Source organism: Triticum aestivum, chromosome 4D (genome assembly GCF_018294505.1).
Source record: "Triticum aestivum cultivar Chinese Spring chromosome 4D, IWGSC CS RefSeq v2.1, whole genome shotgun sequence".
Lineage (NCBI taxonomy): Eukaryota > Viridiplantae > Streptophyta > Magnoliopsida > Poales > Poaceae > Triticum > Triticum aestivum.
The window spans coordinates 507,506,988-507,526,116 of record NC_057805.1 but is presented as its reverse complement, the minus strand read 5'-3'; the positions used below and the strand labels follow the sequence as shown (position 1 = coordinate 507,526,116).

Genomic DNA, 19,129 nt, shown 5'->3' with positions numbered 1-19,129 from the left:
TAATGCAACAATCCTTTCATATTAAACTTGTAGGCTAATTCAGAGTCTATGGACGCCGAATTGAGACAAGTCGCTAATGGTTTTGACTATAAGGTCCGTTCATTTGACAAATACGACATCAACGGGTATCGCTTTCGTACCTATGGCAAAGAGCTATCTATGGCCGACCGAAAGTCTACAAATTGTTGTGTATCTGCTATCGGCGAAGGAGGTACCGAGTATTATGGGAGAGTTGAAGCAATTTATGAACTTCTATTCTATGGTGAAAACCCACCGAATGTCGTAGTCTTCAAATGTTATTGGTTTCAGCCGAAGGAGACTAGAAGGACTCATGAACATATAGGGCTAGTTGAAATCAACCAAAGCACCCATTTAGATGTTCCTGATGTCTATATTACGGCTCAACAGGCGACCCAAGTATTCTATCTACCGTGGGCCTGCCAAACTAATCCAAATCTGAAAGGTTGGGATGTCGTTTATGAAGTGCCGCCACGTGCTAGACTATCTCCCCCAAAGGAAGAGGATTATGAACCTCACATTAACCCAGACACATATGAAGGAGAATTCTTCCAAGAGACACGTCTTTCCAAAAAGCGTTTCAAGAACCGCTATACTTCACCCCAAAACATTGAAGTAGACAGCGACAGTGAATCCGACATCACCCCAGAGGAGGAACAAGAAGAGCCGGAACAAGAAGAGGTTACTGCTGCGGATGACCTGTCATTGCTTGACCGATTACGTCAAGGTGGCCTTGCACATGTTGATGCCACTGAACCCTATGAGCCCGTCATTGATTATAGTGATGATGATGATTATGCATTTATTGATGATACTGATCGAGATTATTAGTAGTGTCAGGTATTAAATTTTTTAATGTTGTACTTGATGATGATACACTTAAGTGATACACATATTATTATTCATGTCGGTCTTTTTTTTATGTTGTACTAATTTCGTTTACTGTTTGTCATGGCAGGTGTTGAAAGATGGTGGGCGCTGGTCGGGAGCGCGCCAAGGCCCCTTCTTCGTCGGCGCGTGGTCTGAGGTCTTCGATTCCAGACGTACCTCTCCGCCGAGCGTTGCTGGACAGTATGTCCACACCGCCGGGCCCTTCTTCGTCGACCGCGGTGCCCAGCAGGGGACGAGGTAGGAAGAGAGGAGGTGGGGCACGTGGTCGCGGGAGAGGAGGTAGGGTGACTGCTACGGCGCCTTCCTCGCCGCCACCCCCAGCTGTTTCACCCGAGCACGTGACTGCTAGGGTGGACTCGTCCGAGGAGGAGGCTACACGGACTCCGGTCCACGAGCCTCCGGTCCACGGGTCTTGGGCCCACGAGCCTCGGGTCGACTGGCCTTCGGCCCACGAGAGTTCGGCCCACGAGACCCCGGAGGAGCACACGTCCGGATGGGGTACCTGGCCGGATCAGCCCGAGGAGCCGAGTGGCCATGCTGATGATGGCGGGGAGCCGACTGATCTTGAGGAGGAGGGTGGCACCGTCTACCAGCGTGGTGCTACACGGCTCCCGTCCGTGCCGGCGACCCGCGAGCAGAGGTGGTTGATCTTCCCTGATGGGGAGAGGTACGTAAGTGCATTTAATATTTTTGTACCTTCTGCATTCACGTTTCTTCAAATAACTAATGCGTTGGCCTTGTCATGCTGCAGGGGTTGGGACCACCATCATAGTGTCCGCCGGCCCAACTCCGTCCTTGGAGTTCTTTGCCGGCAAAACTTCCCGGGGTTTGTCACGTTGCCTGGTGAGGGTCGGCTTCCAGAGCTTGGGTTGAGCTGGGAGCACTACGTGGCTGCCCCGGCCCCGCCGGATGTCATTATCGACGGTGTCGTGTGCGACACGAGGGCAGACATGGTGATCAGGACGTTCTGGGTAATTTCTCCTTTACACATTTCAAAATCTTCAACTAGCTAGTTATTAATTGTACTAATCAATATTGTCTCATTTGATTGCAGACATTCTACAGGTGTGAGGAGGGATACGAGGAGGACAGCGCAAATGTTATCCAGAACGTCTGCAAGCGCCTACTCCAGAACTTACGGCACGAGGCTCGGGTGCAGGCTGTTCGAGACTACTACGCCTTGCGTGGTATCAAGAAGACCAAGCCGGCGTGCCGCGATAAGTTCCTGAGTAAGGAGCAGTACATGAAGGTAATTCTTAAGGCCTTCTACTTAAGTTCCTTCATTTAGTAATTCTTAGCCGTAGCGCTCAAGTTTCTATTTGCTAACTTAGGCGCCTCCGAGATGGTGTGCGGATCGGATGGATTGTTGGGAGGTGTTGGTCGATGAGTGGTGCTCACAAGAATGGCTAGCCCTCCACAACCAGGCCAAGGACAAACGTGCCCAAATGGAAGGTGTGCCACACCATCAAGGCAGCTCCAACTTATATCAGTTCGGGCGCAACTGGGTATGTGGTTTGCTTCATGATTCATGCAATTCATTCATCATGCTAGCTTGAGCCCTTTAATTACTAATTTTCATTGTTTCTCTCTTTCAGGCACGCTACAATAAGGCGGATAAGGTGCCAGAGGTGTACGACCTGTATGCCATGGCCCACACTGGCTCTTTCAAGAAAGTCAAGGCTTTCTCTCAGTCTGACCTCGATGATGCAAACAACTTCACCAACATCTCCTCCCACAACAAGCTCGTGAGATATAGAGATGAGGGGAAGGCGAGGAAAGGGGAGGACTTTAACCCGAGCCAGGGTCCCATTGATCCAGAGCTGGTGATGATATCTGGTGGCGGGAGGTCCCATGGCTCCATAGCCATTGGAGATGGACTTATCCGTTGTCCTAGCACTCTCCCGGAGATCAAGGCGCGCCAGTCGAGCTCCGCTCCTGAGATAAGGCCTCGTGAACGGCCAGTGCAACTCGCCATCAAGGTTAGTGATACGTACTCAGTTATCTTTCTCCATTACATTGTGTGCGCTTCCATCAATGATTACAAATGGTCATGTGAGTGGTGTTGCAGGCTGCTATACAGACTGAGAGAGATAGAACGGAGAAACTTCTGGCGGAGGCGGCGGAGAGGCAGCGGGAGATGGAGGAGAGGACGAGAAAGATGATGGAGGAGGAGAGGGCACGGAATGACATGCAGGCAAGGGCCATGTACGAGCTCCTTGTGGTAAGTTTCTTCTGCAGATTACTTGCTAGTCTTAACATTTGAGTCTCATTACTAACTAGTATGACTCTGTTCTGAAAACCAAATGTGCAGTCTGTGTGCGAGAAGTCCGGTCAGCCCGCTCCGCCGATGCCAGTGATTGCTCCTGGGAGCACGGTGAGTTTAGTTTGAATGGACATTACTTGGTAGTCTTAACATTTGAGTGTCGTAATGCTAACGAGACATTGGAATCTTTGGTGCAGCTTAACTCCAGAAACGCATCGCACGATCCTTCTCCAGGTAGCGGCACTAGCCACCCCGCTCCTACACCTCCCTGATCACGGTAAGTTTCTCTAGTGTTTTGCTTAACAAATGCATAAAGACCTAGACTTAGCTTTATTTCCTCCAATATGCTTACCATAATGACCTAGAGTTAGCTTATTTTCCTCCAAAATGACCCATTTTACCTAGGTTAGCTTATAAATGATGCAGTTCATCCAAGTTAGCTCAAAAATGACCCATTTTACCTAGATTAGCTCCTAAATGATCCATTTTACCTACGTTAGCTTTAAAATGGCCCATTTCACCTACGTTAACTCCAAAATGACCCATCTTACCTAGGTTATCTCATAAACGATCCATTTCAACTAATTTAGCTCATAAACGATCCATTTGACCTAAGTGAGCTAAAAAACGATCCATTTCACCTAAATTAGCTCTTAAATGATCCATTTCACCTAAGTTAGCTCAAAAAGATCCATTTCAACTAAATTAGCTCATAAATGATCCATTTCACCTAAGTTAGCTCAAAAACGATCCATTTCAACTAAATTAGCTCAAAAATGATCCATTTCAACAAAGTTAGCTCAAAAACGATCCATTTCAACTAAGTTAGCTCAAAAACGATCCATTTGACCTAAGTGAGCTAAAAAACGATCCATTTCACCTTAGTTACCTCAAAAACGATCCATTTCACCTAAGTGAGCTAAAAACGATCCATTTCTAACTTTCTTATTTTGCCATTTTGCAGATTTCATTATGTGCTGGATGGAGTGCTTGTTCTACTCTTCTTGTTCTTGTCTTCTCATTCTTGTCTTCTCATTCTAGTCACCTTAGCTATGGAGTGCTTGTTTATGTATGGATGGAACGTGTTTATGTATGAAATGATGGATGGAACTTGTTTATGTATGAAATGATGTATGAACTTGTTTATGTGATGAATGCCTGTGAAATATATCTATATGTCATATATATTTTCTGTGCAAATTGTGGGATTTAATAAAAAACAGAAGAAAAAAAACCCAATATGCAGGCTCTTTGCCGTCTGCCACGTGGCAGCCAACTGTGCTTCCTGGGAGCTGACCCATTTGGTCAGTTTGCCTACAGTGGCAGACGGCAAAGACTTTGCCATCTGTGGCAGACGGCAAAGAACCTGCACTTTGCCATCAGTGGCAGACGGCAAAGAACCTGCCATCTAGTGACGTGTAGATGACATCATACGGCAGACGGCAAAGACCAGAGAAATTTTGCCGTCGGCGGTGGACAGCAAAGGTCTGCCGTTAGCCACTTAACGGACTGACAGCGCAATTATTGCCGTCCGCCCTCTTTGCCGTCCGCCGCAGACGGCAAAGAGCCTTTGCCGTCCGCCGCCAGGAAGCAGACGGCAAAGCAGCTGTTTACCGTAGCCTTCTTTGCCGGAGCCTTTTGCCGTCCGTGGCTGACGGCAAAGGTCTTTGCCGTCCGCCTTTCGAGCCTTTGCCGTCCGCCGTGGCAGACGGCAAAGTAGCTGTTTCCTGTAGTGCTTGATGCTTTAATGCTATGGTTGGGTTTTACCTTAATGATCTTTAGTAGTTGCGGATGCTTGCTAGAGTTCCAATCATAAGTGCATATGATCCAAGTAGAGAAAGTATGTTAGCTTATGCCTCTCCCTCATATGAAATTGCAACGACGACTACCGGTCTTGTTAATAATTGCCTAGGACAATTCCGCACACCGATCCATCATTATTCCATACTCGCTATTTATATTATTTATTAATATATTCTAACTTTATTATAACAGCACCTACTTTTATATTTTAGCTCTCCGATATCATACAAAGTTATGCTCTTCATACCCACAACGTAGTTTTATTTCTCGTTTCTAGTTGGAAGCAAACGTTCGGTGTACGTAGAGTCGTATCAGTGGCAGATAGGGCTTGAGAGAATATTGATCTTACCTTTAGCTCCTTGTGGGTTCGACACTCCATACTTATCACTTCCACCTTTGGAAATTGCTACGAGGATTCCCTACACTTGGGGATTATCAAGCTCTTTTCTGGCGCCAGTGCCGGGGAGCAATAGCGTGGGGTTGATATTCTCATGTGTGCTTGTTTGCTTTCTTCACTAAGTAGATTTTGTTTTTTCCTTTTTGTTTATGTTTAGTTGTGGGTGAAACATACAAAAAAAATTAAAAGAATGAAAATACAAAAAAAATATTACTTGCCTCTCATGCCTAAAAAGTTTTTCAAAAAGAGAAGTGATTGGAAAGTTATGCATTGAAGAAGTGAGGGTCGACCTTGAGCACTTGTGTTCATGCTCACGGAAACAATGTAGAATTTTTCATGGAAGTTTCTCTGTAAATAATTATCCCCTTGTATATATCCATTGTATTATAAAAATAATGTGCCAAGCTTTGGTTTTAGGATGATTAGATTGCTTGTTTACTATGTGCAGAACAAAAACAGAAACTTTGGCTGTAGTGCATGAATTTATTTTTTACTGGAAAGCCAAATGGGTCTGAAATTTTTTTCACATTAATTCTGTACAAATTTCTCAAATTGTCAAATTTATTTCATAATTTTAGGAGTTACAGAAGTTTACTAAACTTCCAGATTACTACAGACTGTCATGTTTAAGACAGATTCTGTTTTTGATGCATTGCTTGCTTGTTTTGATGAAACTATCGATTTCTATCAGTGGATTAAGCCATGTAAAAGTTATATTACAGTAGCTATAATGCAAAAACAAAATATGAATTGGTTTTCAACAGTACTTGTAGTAGTGATTTGCTTTGTTATACTAACGGATCTCACAAAGTTTTTGTTAAGTTTTGTGTGGATGAAGTGTTCGAAGAACGAGGAGTTACCGATGTGAGAAGAATAAAGAGATGCAAGAGTTCAAGCTTGGGGATGCCCAAGGCACCCCAAGTAAATATTTCAAGTATACTCAAGCATCTAAGCTTGGGGATGCCCCGGTTGGCATCCCATCTTTCTTCTTCAACAGATATCGGTATACCTCGGTTTTTGTTTTGTTCACATGATTTGTGTCCTTTGTGTTTTTGTTTTTCCTTTAAGAACCATGCTAGCATGAGATAGCCCTTCATTTATTTATAGAATACTTCATGTGCTTCACTTATATCTTTTAAGAATGATCTTATAGAATTGCTCTTTGTGCTTCACTTAAATCTTATGAGTATGGTTTTATAGAATGCTTCGTGTGCTTCACTTATACATTTTGAGCTTGGATATTGGTTAGTCTATGTTAATTGTAGAATGCTCCATGAACTTTACTTATATATTTTGTATTATGAATAATACTATCATTTAAAGTGGGTTTGGAAGAGTGTCAACTTTAGGAATTAGTCATCCCACTATTTTGGAGGATGTTGAATCTTAGTGTGATATTTATGAAAGTGGATTTGGAAGAGTGTCAACTTTAGCTAGTAATGATTCCATTATTTCGGAAGAGGTTCCAATTGAATATGAGAACAAAGTTGCTATCCATGTTGCTACTGAAAATTGTTATGCGGGAGGAATACATGCTTGTAGGAGTTGCAATAATATCAAGTTTCCTCTCTATGTGCTTAAATTCTTGAAGTTATACTTGTTTTGCCTTCCTATGCTAGTTGATTCTTGTTCCCATAAGTTGTGTGCTCACAAAATCCCTAGGCATAGGAAGTGGGTTAGATTTGAATGTGCTAGTCATATTCTTCAAGATGCTCTCTTTGTGTTTCAATTCTTATCTTTTATGTGAGCATCATTGAAATCATCATGCCTAGCTAAAAGGCATTAAAGAAAAGTGCTTGTTGGGAGCCAACCCAATATTTACCTTTACCGTTTTTGTGTGTTTACATGCTTAAGCTACTGTAGTAATCATGTTTTATAGCTTTTGTTTAAATAAAGTGCCAAGTAAGACCTTTGGGAAGACTTGGGTGAAAGTTAATGTGATCTTGCAGTAAAAAAACAGAAACTTTGCGCTCACGAGAATAGATGTCATTTTTTTACAGAAGAGTGCTTTTGAGTTGATTCTTTTTGCAGAAGATTAATAGACAAATTACTCACGTCCAACAATTTATTTCATAATTTTTGGAGTAGCAGAAGTATGGTTATTGTTCAGATCATTACAGACTGTTCTGTTTCTGACAGATTCTGTTTTCATTGCATAGTTTGCTTGTTTTCTAGTTTCCATGACTTATTTTTATCAATATAAATTGTAGAAATGATATGGTACAGTAGGCATTGTGTGAGAACAATTATGAACCTTGTCTTTGGCAGTACCAAAGTGAATGATTTACTCTTTATCATACTAACCTATCTCACGAAGTTTAGTTAAGTTTTGTGTGATTGAAGTTTTCAAGCTTTGGGTGAGATATCGATATGAGGAGAATAAGGAGTGGAAAGACCCTAATCTTGGGGATGCCCAAGGCACCCCAAGGTAATATTCAAGGAAGACTCAAGCGCCTAAGCTTGGGGATGCCCCGTAAGGCATCCCCTCTTTCGTCTTCAAAACTATCGGTATTCCTTACTCAGAGCTATATTTTTATTCGTCACATGATATGTGTTTTGCTTGGAGCGTATTTTCAATTTTACTTGCTGTTTGAATAAAATCATTGGATCTGAAATATTGAATGAAAAAGAATCCTCCCATGGCTAGTTAATTATTTGACTACTCAGTGTTCTTCACTCATATCTTTTGGAGTAGTTTGTCATTTACTCATGTGCTTCACATATATCCTATGAGTAAATGGTTGAATAAATTGAATTTCATAAACCTAAATTTATATATGTTTCATATGCTTATAACATGGGGAGTAATGACTTCACACATAATAAGTATAGGTAGTAAACATATTGAAAGTTAGCAAACGTAGAATTGGTCACTTGAACAATTCATGAAAGAATATTGAAGGGAGAGGGATTTCACATATAATTATACTATCTTGGACATCTTTTGTAATTGTGAGCACTCATTAAAATATGACATGCTAAAAGGTTGATGTTGGACAAGGAAGACAACGTAATGGGTTATGTTTTCTTATGTCTGAAATAAAGTATATTGTCATGGATCACCCAACACGTTGAGCTTGCCTTTCCCCCTCATGCCAGCCAAATTCTTTGCACCAAGTAGAGATACTACTTGTGCTTCCAAATATCCTTAAACCAAGTTTTGCCATGAGAGTCCACTATACCTACCTATGGATTGAGTAAGATCCTTCAAGTAAGTTGTCATCGGTGCAAGCAATAAAAATTGCTCTCTAAATATGTATGATTGATTAGTGTGGAGGAAATAAGCTTTATACGATCTTGTGATGTGGAAGAAATAAAAGCGACGGACTGCATAATAAAGGTCCATATCACAAGTGGCAATATAAAGTGACGTTCTTTCGCATTAAGATTTTGTGCATCCAACCCTGAAAGTGCATGGCAACCTCTGCTTCCCTCTGCGAAGGGCTTATCTTTTACTTTTATCTCTCAACCTTATGCAAGAGTCATGGTGATTTTCACCTTTCCTTTTTACATTTTATCCTTTGGCAAGCGTATTGTGTTGGAAAGATTCTGATATATATATATCCAATTGGATGTAAGGCATCATGAACTATTATTGTTGACAGTACCCTTGAGGTAAAAGGTTGGGAGGCGAATCTATAAGCCCCTATCTTTCTCTGTGTCTGATTAAAACTTTGAACCCATAAATATCGCGTGAGTGTTAGCAATTGTGAAAGACTAAATGATAGTTGAGTATGTGGAGTTTGCTAAATCAAAGCTCTGACATAGACTCTTCCTGAAAATAAGATGAATTGTAATTGTTTGATGATTGATAACACGGTTTGTTAGTTTCCAAGAAAGTTTATGATCTATGCTTTAACACGTGAATTGCTTGTTACTTGATCAAGAAAAGTTTTATGAGATGAGCTATTGTTATGACATATAATGATGCTAGAAAAAGTGATTAGAATTGTCATTGATCAAACTTAAGCACTTGCTAGCATTCACACTTCATAAATTATTTCTTTTATCATTTACCTACTCGAGGACGAGCAGGAATTAAGCTTGGGGATGCTGATACGTCTCCAACGTATCTATAATTTATGAAGTATTCATGCTGTTATATTATCTATCTTGGATGTTTAATGGGTTTATTATACACTTTTATATGATTTTTGGGACTAACCTATTAACCTAGAGCCCAGTGCCAGTTTCTGTTTTCTCCTTGTTTTAGAGTATCGCAGAAAAGGAAAACCAAACGGAGTCCAATTGACGTGCAACTTGACGGAGATCATTTTTGGACCCGAAGAAGCCCACGGAGTACCGGAAGTAGTCCAAAAGAGTCCCGGGCTGCCCACGAGGGTGGGGGCGCGCCCCCTGCCTCGTGGACAGCCCGAAAACCCCCCTGACGTGAAATCAACGCCAACACCTCTCATATATACCCAAACTTCCAGAAAGAAACCTAGATCGGAAGTTCCGGTCTTTTTCATGTCATGGGATAACCCCCCCGAAAGAAGAGTGCAAAGACCAAGTTCCCATTTCCTCCGCAAGTCTCTGTAGCCACGAGAAATCAATCTAGGCCCTCTCCGGCACCCTGCCGGAGGGGGCCATCATCACCGGTGGCCATGGAGGAGTATCCCAGAGAGGCCATCATCGCCATGAAGGCCAAGGACCAGAGGGAGAACCTTTCCCCATCTAGGGGGGAGGCCATGGAGGAGGAAGCACAAGGGGGAGAACCTCTCCTCCTCTCTCTTGGTGGCACCGGAGTGCCATCGAGAGGGGAATCATCGCCGTAGTGATCGTCTTCATCAACATCACCACCATCATCCCCATCCTCATGTCTTTTACGCGGTCCACTCTCCCGCACCCCGCTGTAATCCCTACTTGAACATGGTGCTTTATGCCACATATTATGATCCAATGATGTGTTGCCATCCTATGATGTTTTGAGTAGATATCCTTTGTCTTTGGGTTGATTGATGATATAGATTGGTACAAGTTGTATGTTTTATTTTGGTGCTATCCTATGGTGCCCTCCGTGTCGCGCAAGCGTGAGGGATTCCCGCTGTAGGGTGTTGCAATACGTTCATGATTCGCTTATAGTGGGTTGGTGAGTGACTGAAACACAAACCCGAGTAAGAGGGATTGTTGCGTATGGGAATAAAGAGGACTTGATGCTTTAATGCTATGGTTGGGTTTTACCTTAATGATCTTTAGTAGTTGTGGATGCTTGCTAGAGTTCCAATCATAAGTGCATATGATCCAAGTAGAGAAAGTATGTTAGCTTATGCCTCTCCCTCATATGAAATTGCAATGACGACTACCGGTCTTGTTAATAATTGCCTAGGACAATTCCGCACACCGATCCATCATTATTCCATACTCGCTATTTATATTATTTAGTAATATATTCTAACTTTATTATAACAGCACCTACTTTTATATTTTAGCTCTCCGATATCATACAAAGTTATCCTCTTCATACCCACAACGTAGTTTTATTTCTCGTTTCTAGTTGGAAGCAAACGTTCGGTGTACGTAGAGTTGTATAAGTGGCAGATAGGGCTTAAGAGAATATTGATCTTACCTTTAGCTCCTTGTGGGTTCGACACTCCATACTTATCACTTCCACCTTTGGAAATTGCTATGATGATTCCCTACACTTGGGGATTATCAACGGCCAAGGAAACAGGAACCACTGGGGCTTCAAGGCCATGAAGGTATATCTATATGCATGATGCATTTTTGTTCTTCTTTACCGTCATGTTCTTATGTATGGCTAACTTTTGTTTGACGTTGCAGGAGGACAAGTTGAAGAGGCCGCTCTTAGACATTGAGTCATGGAAGCTGGCCTGCGAGCGGAGTGATCCCAAGGACGGCCAGAGCCAGTACTACGGCAAGACCGAGGAGCACCTGGAGTCTTACACTCAGAACTATCAGAAGTTGCATCCGGATGTTCCTGTTCCTGAGGTCGCCCAGTCTCAGATCGACGACATGGCGGTGGTGGCCATCCAGGGGAAGTCACATGGCCGGTATCCGTGTTTCGATGGCTTGATCACTCCTTCGATCTCGTACACACGGCTTCGGGCTACCAACCCGAGCCAGTTAGAGAGTAAGGGGCGTTCACAGACTCCCTTAGCCCGCCAGCATGCTGTAAGTACTTCCCCTTTATCGTTTTCTCTCTAGCATTCTCAGTTTATTTTCAGCATTGCTCACTTAGAAACAACCTAAATTATGTAGGCATATAAGGCCTTTGTCGAGCATAGGAATCTCGAGGTGCGAGAGTACTTGCAACGAGTGAAGGCAAACGATGATTACAACCGTCAGATGATGACGGTTAGTTTTGCCCTCTTAAAACCAAGCTAAATTTTTGCACTTTCATTCCTTCTTACCTTCTAGTTTGCTTGTTTAACTAACATCCAGGCTATGTTGGCGTCTTGGAGTAACCGCACGGATCCACCACAAATGGGACCACCACCACCACCTGCGGGAGAACCCCCACACGTGCCCACGTTCGATGAATGGGTGGCACTAGGAAGTGATAGTCCGGTTAGTACATTTGCCTAACTACTGGCAAACTAGTTCTCGTTCATTCAACACTATCATATCATATTTACCGTTAGAATCTTCTCTCAAACATGTAGGGGACCGGTGGCTCGACTCCTGCTCCGTCAACCCCAGTCACTCTGATCTGGCAGAGTGATGGTGGTCGCGGTGGCGGTTTTGGCGGAGGTGGTCTTGGCGGTGGTGGTTTTGGCGGAGGTGGTCTTGGTGGTGGTGGTTTTGGCGGTGGTTGTTTTGGCGGAGGTGGTCTTGCTTGATGTCGATGATGATACCCGTGCATGTGGCCGTCGTGACATACCTTTCATGTTCCTACTTTTATGATGTTCCATGTCTTGCACTTCTTTTATGTTCATGAACTTTTGCCGGTGATGATCTTTAGATGATGAACTTGACTATGTTTAAATGATGATGATGAACTTGAGTATGTTTAGATGATGAACTGTCATATTTCTGCATAATCCCATATTATTCTGCTTTAAAATGCTGTCAAATGAATTAAAAAAGAGAAAACAGGAAAAAAACTATGCCTACGGCAAAGCCGTCGGCATAGATAAGCCCAGGACTTCCCAGGACGTGCCACGTGGCAGAGCTATGCCTACGGCAAAGCCCTGCTGCCAGGAGGCACCAGGGGACGACACGTGGCACGGCTTTGCCGTAGGCATAGCCCTGCCACCAGGAGGCACCACGGAATGCCACGTGGCAGATGTATGCCGATGGCCAAGCCGTCGGCATACCTCTGCCACGTGGCTTCCCGTGAATCGTCAGCGCTTTTGACGGCGCCGTCCGTTGCCGTCAGGCGAAAAACACTGCCGACGGCTAAACTATGCCGACGGCTGATGCCCAGCCGTTGGCATAGGCCCCTATGCTGACGGCTATACTACGCCGACGGTCTAACAAGATTACGCTGACGTGATCTACGCAGACGGGAGCCATAGGCATAGATCTATGCCGACGGCAAAGGACCTATGCCGACGGCCCTGGGCTGTAGGCATAGGCCGCGAGTCCGGTAGTGCAGTATCTGTTTTTGGGGATTATAGTCCTTGGATATGTAATAGGTTCTTTCCGCTTTTGTTGGTAGTTTATCGCCTTTTCCTTCTTTTCGCTTTTTTTGCGGGGGCTTCTTTTCGTTAGTGTTCCATTGTAGATCCTTCATGCGTGAAGTGTTCGAGGCTTTGTAAGCTGCTTTCCAGCGCCTCTGTATCTTTTCGTTTTCTATTCTTGCTCGATGTTATATGTTGCAGTTGTATCACGACCGGTTGATGGCTTTGTTAACTCAAAGTTGGACTAGGCTAGCGCCCTACTCGGGGTCGGCTACGTCTTTTCTCTAAAAAAAACTCCTCAAAATTTTGAGAAGTTAAAGATTTGAAGGAAGGGCAAGAAGGAGCTTAACTCCTCAAACAATTTTTTAGGAGTTAATTAAAGAGAATTTAGGGAAAGGCTTGAGATGATCTCGGCCCATACTCGACATTTGATGGGCCGGTTAATTTACTGCACTAACCGCTTTGGAAACTGAACGATATCAACTAATAAACACTTACCAATATCATGAGTTGGTCTGCAAATTTTCTTGGTGAAGGGGTTGCAACATCATGGGCGAGCCGGGTGCACCAAAATTTGGGCGATGAAGCAAACAATTGACAAATCTTATGGTCCAGCTAAAAAATAGGTATGGTCAACATTGGTTATAAACTAAACATACCTAAAATTAACAAATAGTGTTCAAATAATATTATTAGGACCAAATAGGCAAGCACATTATTTCGAGCCAAATATGGATTTCTCTTCTTTTTTGTGAATAAAGGAATTCTCTCTTCCCAAGCACACTACCGCTGCCTAAACATACGACCACGTCCGGAGGTATCAGCGCGTACTAAAAAGTTGGAAGCATCTAGCAAGCATACATTATCCCTCTAGTGCTCCGTGGAAGATTTGGTGTTAGGAAAATCCTTGTCTGCAAAACCTCTCACACTACCAAATAGTGAAAGAACATCGCCAGGTCATCGGGCGTCGTTCGTAGGCAAACAATGCCGCACACGCCACATCCCGCGGGTGCCCCAGGAGCAGTAATGCTACATCTACATAATCAATCTTACGTAATTAACGTAATAGGACAGGTGGCACTTTTTGTTGGGCTAAATTAGAGGCGGGGGCCCCACCCAGTTAAAATCAAGAGGGTGGAGAGATTAATTAGGCAGTTTACGTAAAGGAGAACGTAGGTGTGCGTAGATGTAGCATTTTCGCCCCAGGAGCTACGGACCCCCACCAACCGTTCTATGATGCATATTTTCATGTTTTATTGTTTTGAGCATGTTATTTTCATCATTTATGGTGAACTTCTAAGTAAATATCGTCACTAGAGCATCTCTATTATACAATCATAGTGACAGGAGCAGACCGTCGCGAAAGGATTAGTCTGCTATTGCAAATTTTGAATACGATGGGCATGTCAGTTTATGCTCCCTCCGTCCCGAATTACTTATCTTTTGTTTAGAACTAAATACTGATGTATTTAGACATATTTTAATGTTTGATACATTCATATCTAGACAAATCGAAGACAAGTAACCTGAGGATAATAGAAGACATGTGAGGATAAAAAGATTGGTTGTATTCTATAGTGTTAAATTTTAATAAATAGTACTCCCTCCATCCTATAATATAAGGCGTTTTTGCAAGTTGTTTTAGCTTGTAAAAACATCTTATATTGTGGGACGGAGGGACTAGTATAAAACAACGAGTTGGACAGAAACTCTGAAAACAAAGAGGCGGCTCGCTGCAAGAGAAAGAGAATAGAAAAATGGGCAGCTCGATCAACTGCTCCACATGGAGAAAACAACTCACGGCACGGCGAGAACAGGAGACTTTGCTCGCGCTCCTCTTCCTCCGATGCCATCGCGCCGCGTCGCCGTGATCGGCGCAGGGGCCGCGGGCCTGGTGGCGGCGCGGGAGCTGCTGCGGGAGGGCCATGCGCCAGTCGTCTTCGAGGCGCATGCAGCAGCAGAAATTCAGATTCAAAACCAGCGATGCTTCAGAAGACTTGATTGCTCGAGGATCCAAGAGTCCAGTGACATTCAGGCATTCGATTTTCAGATTCAGGTACACCTAACCTACACCATTCAGTTCATCAGATCTTGCCTTTGAATTACAGTTTTGTGAGTAAGAATGTAATATATGAACCCGTTCATTATTCAGAGATTGCGATGGCGTTTGGGTCGAAACGTAAGTTAGCAGATCGGAGTGACATCGAGGAGGATGACGCCGATGATGTTGATCTCATCAATTCCGATGATGAGCGTAATAGCGCTGATGAACAAGATGAATCTGCCGAGCATGGTACTGCAAAACCTGCTAAATCCCTTCTAGATGAGGTATTTTTTCTTGATGCACCTAAAGGGAAGAACTCTGGTGGATCAAGACCCTGGCGATGCAAACATTGTGATAAGAAGTACACTAGTAGTTATACAAGAATTCATCAGCACTTCTTTGGTGTTGGTCCTGGCAAGACAAAACAAATTGCTCGCTGCTCTGTCGCAAGTGATCGCGTCAAGTATAAGAAAATATATGATAAGGTATATGCACATGCTTTTTATGAGAAAAATTATTCAGACAACACCACAACAATTGGCACCTATATGACTCTTTCCCTGTTTTGATTTACAGTATCACCAACCTGAGAAAGTACAAGCTTCAGGCTCGGCGCCTAAAAAGCAATTAGTAGAAGCTTTTGCTGGGGTGGAAAGAGATGCAGTGGACATGCAAATAATGTTGTTCCTTTGTGCTAATGGAATTCCCTTTAATGTGTTGAGAAGTCCTCAATACTATGAAATGGTAGCAGCCATCCAGAGAGCACCAAAGGGATACAAACCTCCTGCATATGAGAAGGCTAGGACTACTCTTCTAGATGCATGTAAGAGAAAGGTGGAGAATGATTTGGCTCCGGTTAGACAAACATGGTAAGCCTCAAACATTTAGCATTTGTAATCATCTATTTTTTCTGACGGATGGTGTCTCATGGTGTCTATAACTGTATATAGGTATTCCCATGGTGTCTCTGTTGTTTCTGACGGATGGACAAATATGAAGAACCATCCATTAATCAACGTAATAGCATCGAATAGCCATGGTTCAATGTTTCTGTACGCAAAAGACTTCTCTGGAGAAGAGAAGACAGGTGAATCCATTGCAGAATTCTTACTGCAAGCCATTGAGGAGATTGGCCCTTCCAATGTCCTTCAGGTCATCACTGATAATGCATCTAATTGCAGAGTTGCGGGTGAAGAAATTGAGAAAGTATGTTTTTCATTGTTTGGTACATTGATTTTAGTTTGAGGATCACGTATATCCAATTGTGTTTCTCTTTTCTATTTGACAGGTGCATAAGCATATATTTTGGTCTATGTGTGGTTCACACACTGAATCTAGTATTCAAAGATTTTGCAAAAAAGTTTGCTTGGATGGTTGATACATACCAGACTGGGAAAGCAACTGTGAAGTTCTTTAGGAACCACCAGCACTTTCAAGATCTCTTTAGACGCAACTCCAAGTTGGATCTTTTGAAGGTCTCAAAAACAAGATTTGCTTCTCATTATATTGTGCTTAAGAGGCTTATGGATGTTCGAGAGGCGCTCACAACTACCATTGTCACAAGCAAGTGGAAGGAACTGGTGAAGGCTTGTGAGGTACAAACAAGAGCAGCAGCAAATGCGATTGCCCAAAATATCATTGATGAGACATTTTGGGATGAGATTAAAATCATCATTGACATCACAAAACCATTATACATGGTAATCAAGTTCAGTGACGGAGAAGGTCCAAAATCTGGTGATATATATGAAAGAATGGACAATATGCTTGGCGAGATGCAAGAAGTCATGACAAGGGAAGATAACCCTCACAAAGATGATTGGTCGAAGGTAAATGAAATTATTATTTATCGGTGGGGAAAGATGAACTGGCATTTTCACTGCTTAGCGTTTGCTCTTTCTCCTAAGTATTATGATCAAGCCTATCTTGCAAGTCCTGCTCCTGGTGGTGGTCAAAGGAAAGCTCCAAATGATGACAGTGAGGTTATGGAAGGTGTTATAGAGGCTCTAAATAGAATTGCAGAAGATAAAAAAGAGTATGCTCTTTTACGTGAGGAGCTTAACACCTTTATAATGAAGAAAGGTTTGTATGCAATAGACGTCGTTCAGGCTGATGCAGCCACGATGAATGCCACAGAATGGTGGTTCAATTATGGCTCACAAACTCCAACTTTAAGTGAGGTGGCAAAGAAAGTCTTGTCTCAGCCAATAAGCAGCTCCTCTGCCGAAAGAAATTGGAGTACCTACTCATTCATACATAATGTAAAGAGAAACAAGCTGAATGCAACGACAGCCGATAAGCTTGTCTTTATTCATGCAAACGAGCGTCTGAAGAGGAGGTTTTCAGAGGGCTACAATTCAGGTCCACATTATAAGTGGGATGTTGAGCCTGAGAATGATTTGCTGGAGGATTCAAGCTTGAAGCTTGAGCAGCTGCGTTGGGATAACTTGGAGGATGAAGCAGCTGATGCTGAACCACCACGCAAAATTCAGAGGACTTGAAACACTAGGAAGTGTCCGGTACTAAATCTGAACTCTTCAATACATTGACTCCAATCTTTACATTCTATGGTCACTAATAGTTCTCTTTTAATTGAAGGTACATGGCGAGTTAATCTGTTGGTGAAACTTTATTGGTTGGAAACCTGGAAGATGAGTCACTTGGATGCTGCTATTGAAGTGATTGTGTCTGTTACCTTAGTCACTCTGTTTTCTTGTTTGCTACTTTGGTTAAGTCAAGTATTTTGTTAAGTACTCGTGCTGAAATTTTAATTAAATATATCATGTCTTATCATCGTTCATATGGTTGATCCACCGTTGTACCGGGTTCATCATCCCAACTAGTAAAGATTCACGTTCCTCGTTTCATGGTACCGTACCGGATTCATCGTACCGGAATTGATTGGATCGCGTTTCCGCTTGACAAAAATCGTTCTAGAGATGTATACCCCCGCTGTACCCTATTTTTTCTAGCCTCCAACTCTCGTCCCCCGTTCCCGTTCCTCGTTCCCACCGTACCGGAAACATGGCAACTATGCTTCGAGCGAGCAGCCGGCGTGGGCGGCACCTGGCCCATGCCAACCTGTGGCTACATCCCATGGTAAATTAATACCAACTGGTGCTAGAAAATGTCATCGATCACGCCCACATCCAATCCTCTAATCACATGGAGCTACTTTCTCAAATGGTTGGATGCAGATCGATGGTGCCGAGGAGGACGGCAGCCGGGCGAAGGCGGACGCCATCGTGCACTGCACTGGGTACAAGTACAGCTTCCCGTTCCTGGAGGATGACGAGGAGGCCGGTGTCGTCACCGTCGACGACAACCGTGTCGGCCCGCTGTACAAGCACGTGTTCCCGCCCTCGCATCTCCTTCATCGGACTGCCATTCAAGGCGATCCCTTTCCTGGTGTTCCAGCTCCAGAGCAGCTGGGTGGCTGGGGTTCTGTCGGGAGGAGATGATGCAGGACGTGGCGGCATTCTACACAGACATGGAGGCCTGTGGACACCCCAAGAGGTTCACCCATGACCTCGGCGCAAGCATGTTCGAATATGAGGATTGGTTGGTTGAGCGGTGCGGGCTGGAGAGGATCGAGGAGTGGAGGAAGGTGATCTATGTCGCGGCCAGAGGCAGGGTGAGGGACCGGCCCGAGAGCTATCGGGACGAGTGGGACGACGACACCCAACTGCTGGAACAAGCGCGCCGTGATCTCGCCAAGAACCTCTGATGTACACTAAAATAGTGATCTAAACGCTCTCTTATATTTGTTTACGGAGGGAGCATGTGATTCTTCGATCTTCCCCGCAACGACAATAACTTTTGTGCCTGACATCAAGATTTGAGTGATGAAGTGAGTGCAAAGCAGAAATAGGACACACAAATATGGAAAAAAAACATAGACAATGCACCAGCCGGGAATCGAACCCGGGTCTGTACCGTGGCAGGGTACTATTCTACCACTAGACCACTGGTGCTTTGATGAGTGATTTTTTGAACATTCCACCAATTTCAGATCTAGTAAAACCTTTTCAGGAAAAAAATATAATTAGTTACATACTTTGATGAGTCCATTTACATCCTTCAACACATTATGCTGCCAGAAAGAAGAAAAGGATCCTAAACCAAACCAT

General features: G+C 43.5%; 2 protein-coding genes, 1 non-coding gene and 1 pseudogene across 3 annotated transcripts; 3 read left to right on the top strand and 1 right to left on the bottom strand.

Annotated features, from left to right (window-relative positions):
* Positions 1 to 14,801: 14,801 nt before the first annotated feature.
* On the top strand, positions 14,802 to 16,259 carry LOC123097194 (uncharacterized). Its single transcript, XM_044518917.1, has 4 exons — positions 14,802 to 15,011; positions 15,110 to 15,484; positions 15,576 to 15,868; positions 15,950 to 16,259. The coding sequence occupies exons 1-4, from the start codon at positions 14,802 to 14,804 to the stop codon at positions 16,242 to 16,244; spliced, it is 1,173 nt and encodes a 390-aa protein (XP_044374852.1). The 3' UTR covers positions 16,245 to 16,259.
* Positions 16,260 to 16,298: 39 nt separating this feature from the next.
* On the top strand, positions 16,299 to 17,776 carry LOC123100677 (uncharacterized). Its single transcript, XM_044522563.1, has 2 exons — positions 16,299 to 17,518; positions 17,598 to 17,776. Exon 1 carries the CDS (start codon positions 16,370 to 16,372, stop codon positions 17,498 to 17,500), a length of 1,131 nt encoding a protein of 376 aa, XP_044378498.1. The 5' UTR covers positions 16,299 to 16,369; the 3' UTR covers positions 17,501 to 17,518; positions 17,598 to 17,776.
* Positions 17,777 to 18,190: 414 nt separating this feature from the next.
* On the top strand, positions 18,191 to 18,726 carry LOC123097192 (flavin-containing monooxygenase FMO GS-OX-like 4; annotated as a pseudogene).
* Positions 18,727 to 18,902: 176 nt separating this feature from the next.
* Positions 18,903 to 18,973, bottom strand: TRNAG-GCC (transfer RNA glycine (anticodon GCC)). The gene has a single exon. It is a non-coding gene; the product is annotated as a tRNA-Gly (tRNA).
* Positions 18,974 to 19,129: the final 156 nt, after the last annotated feature.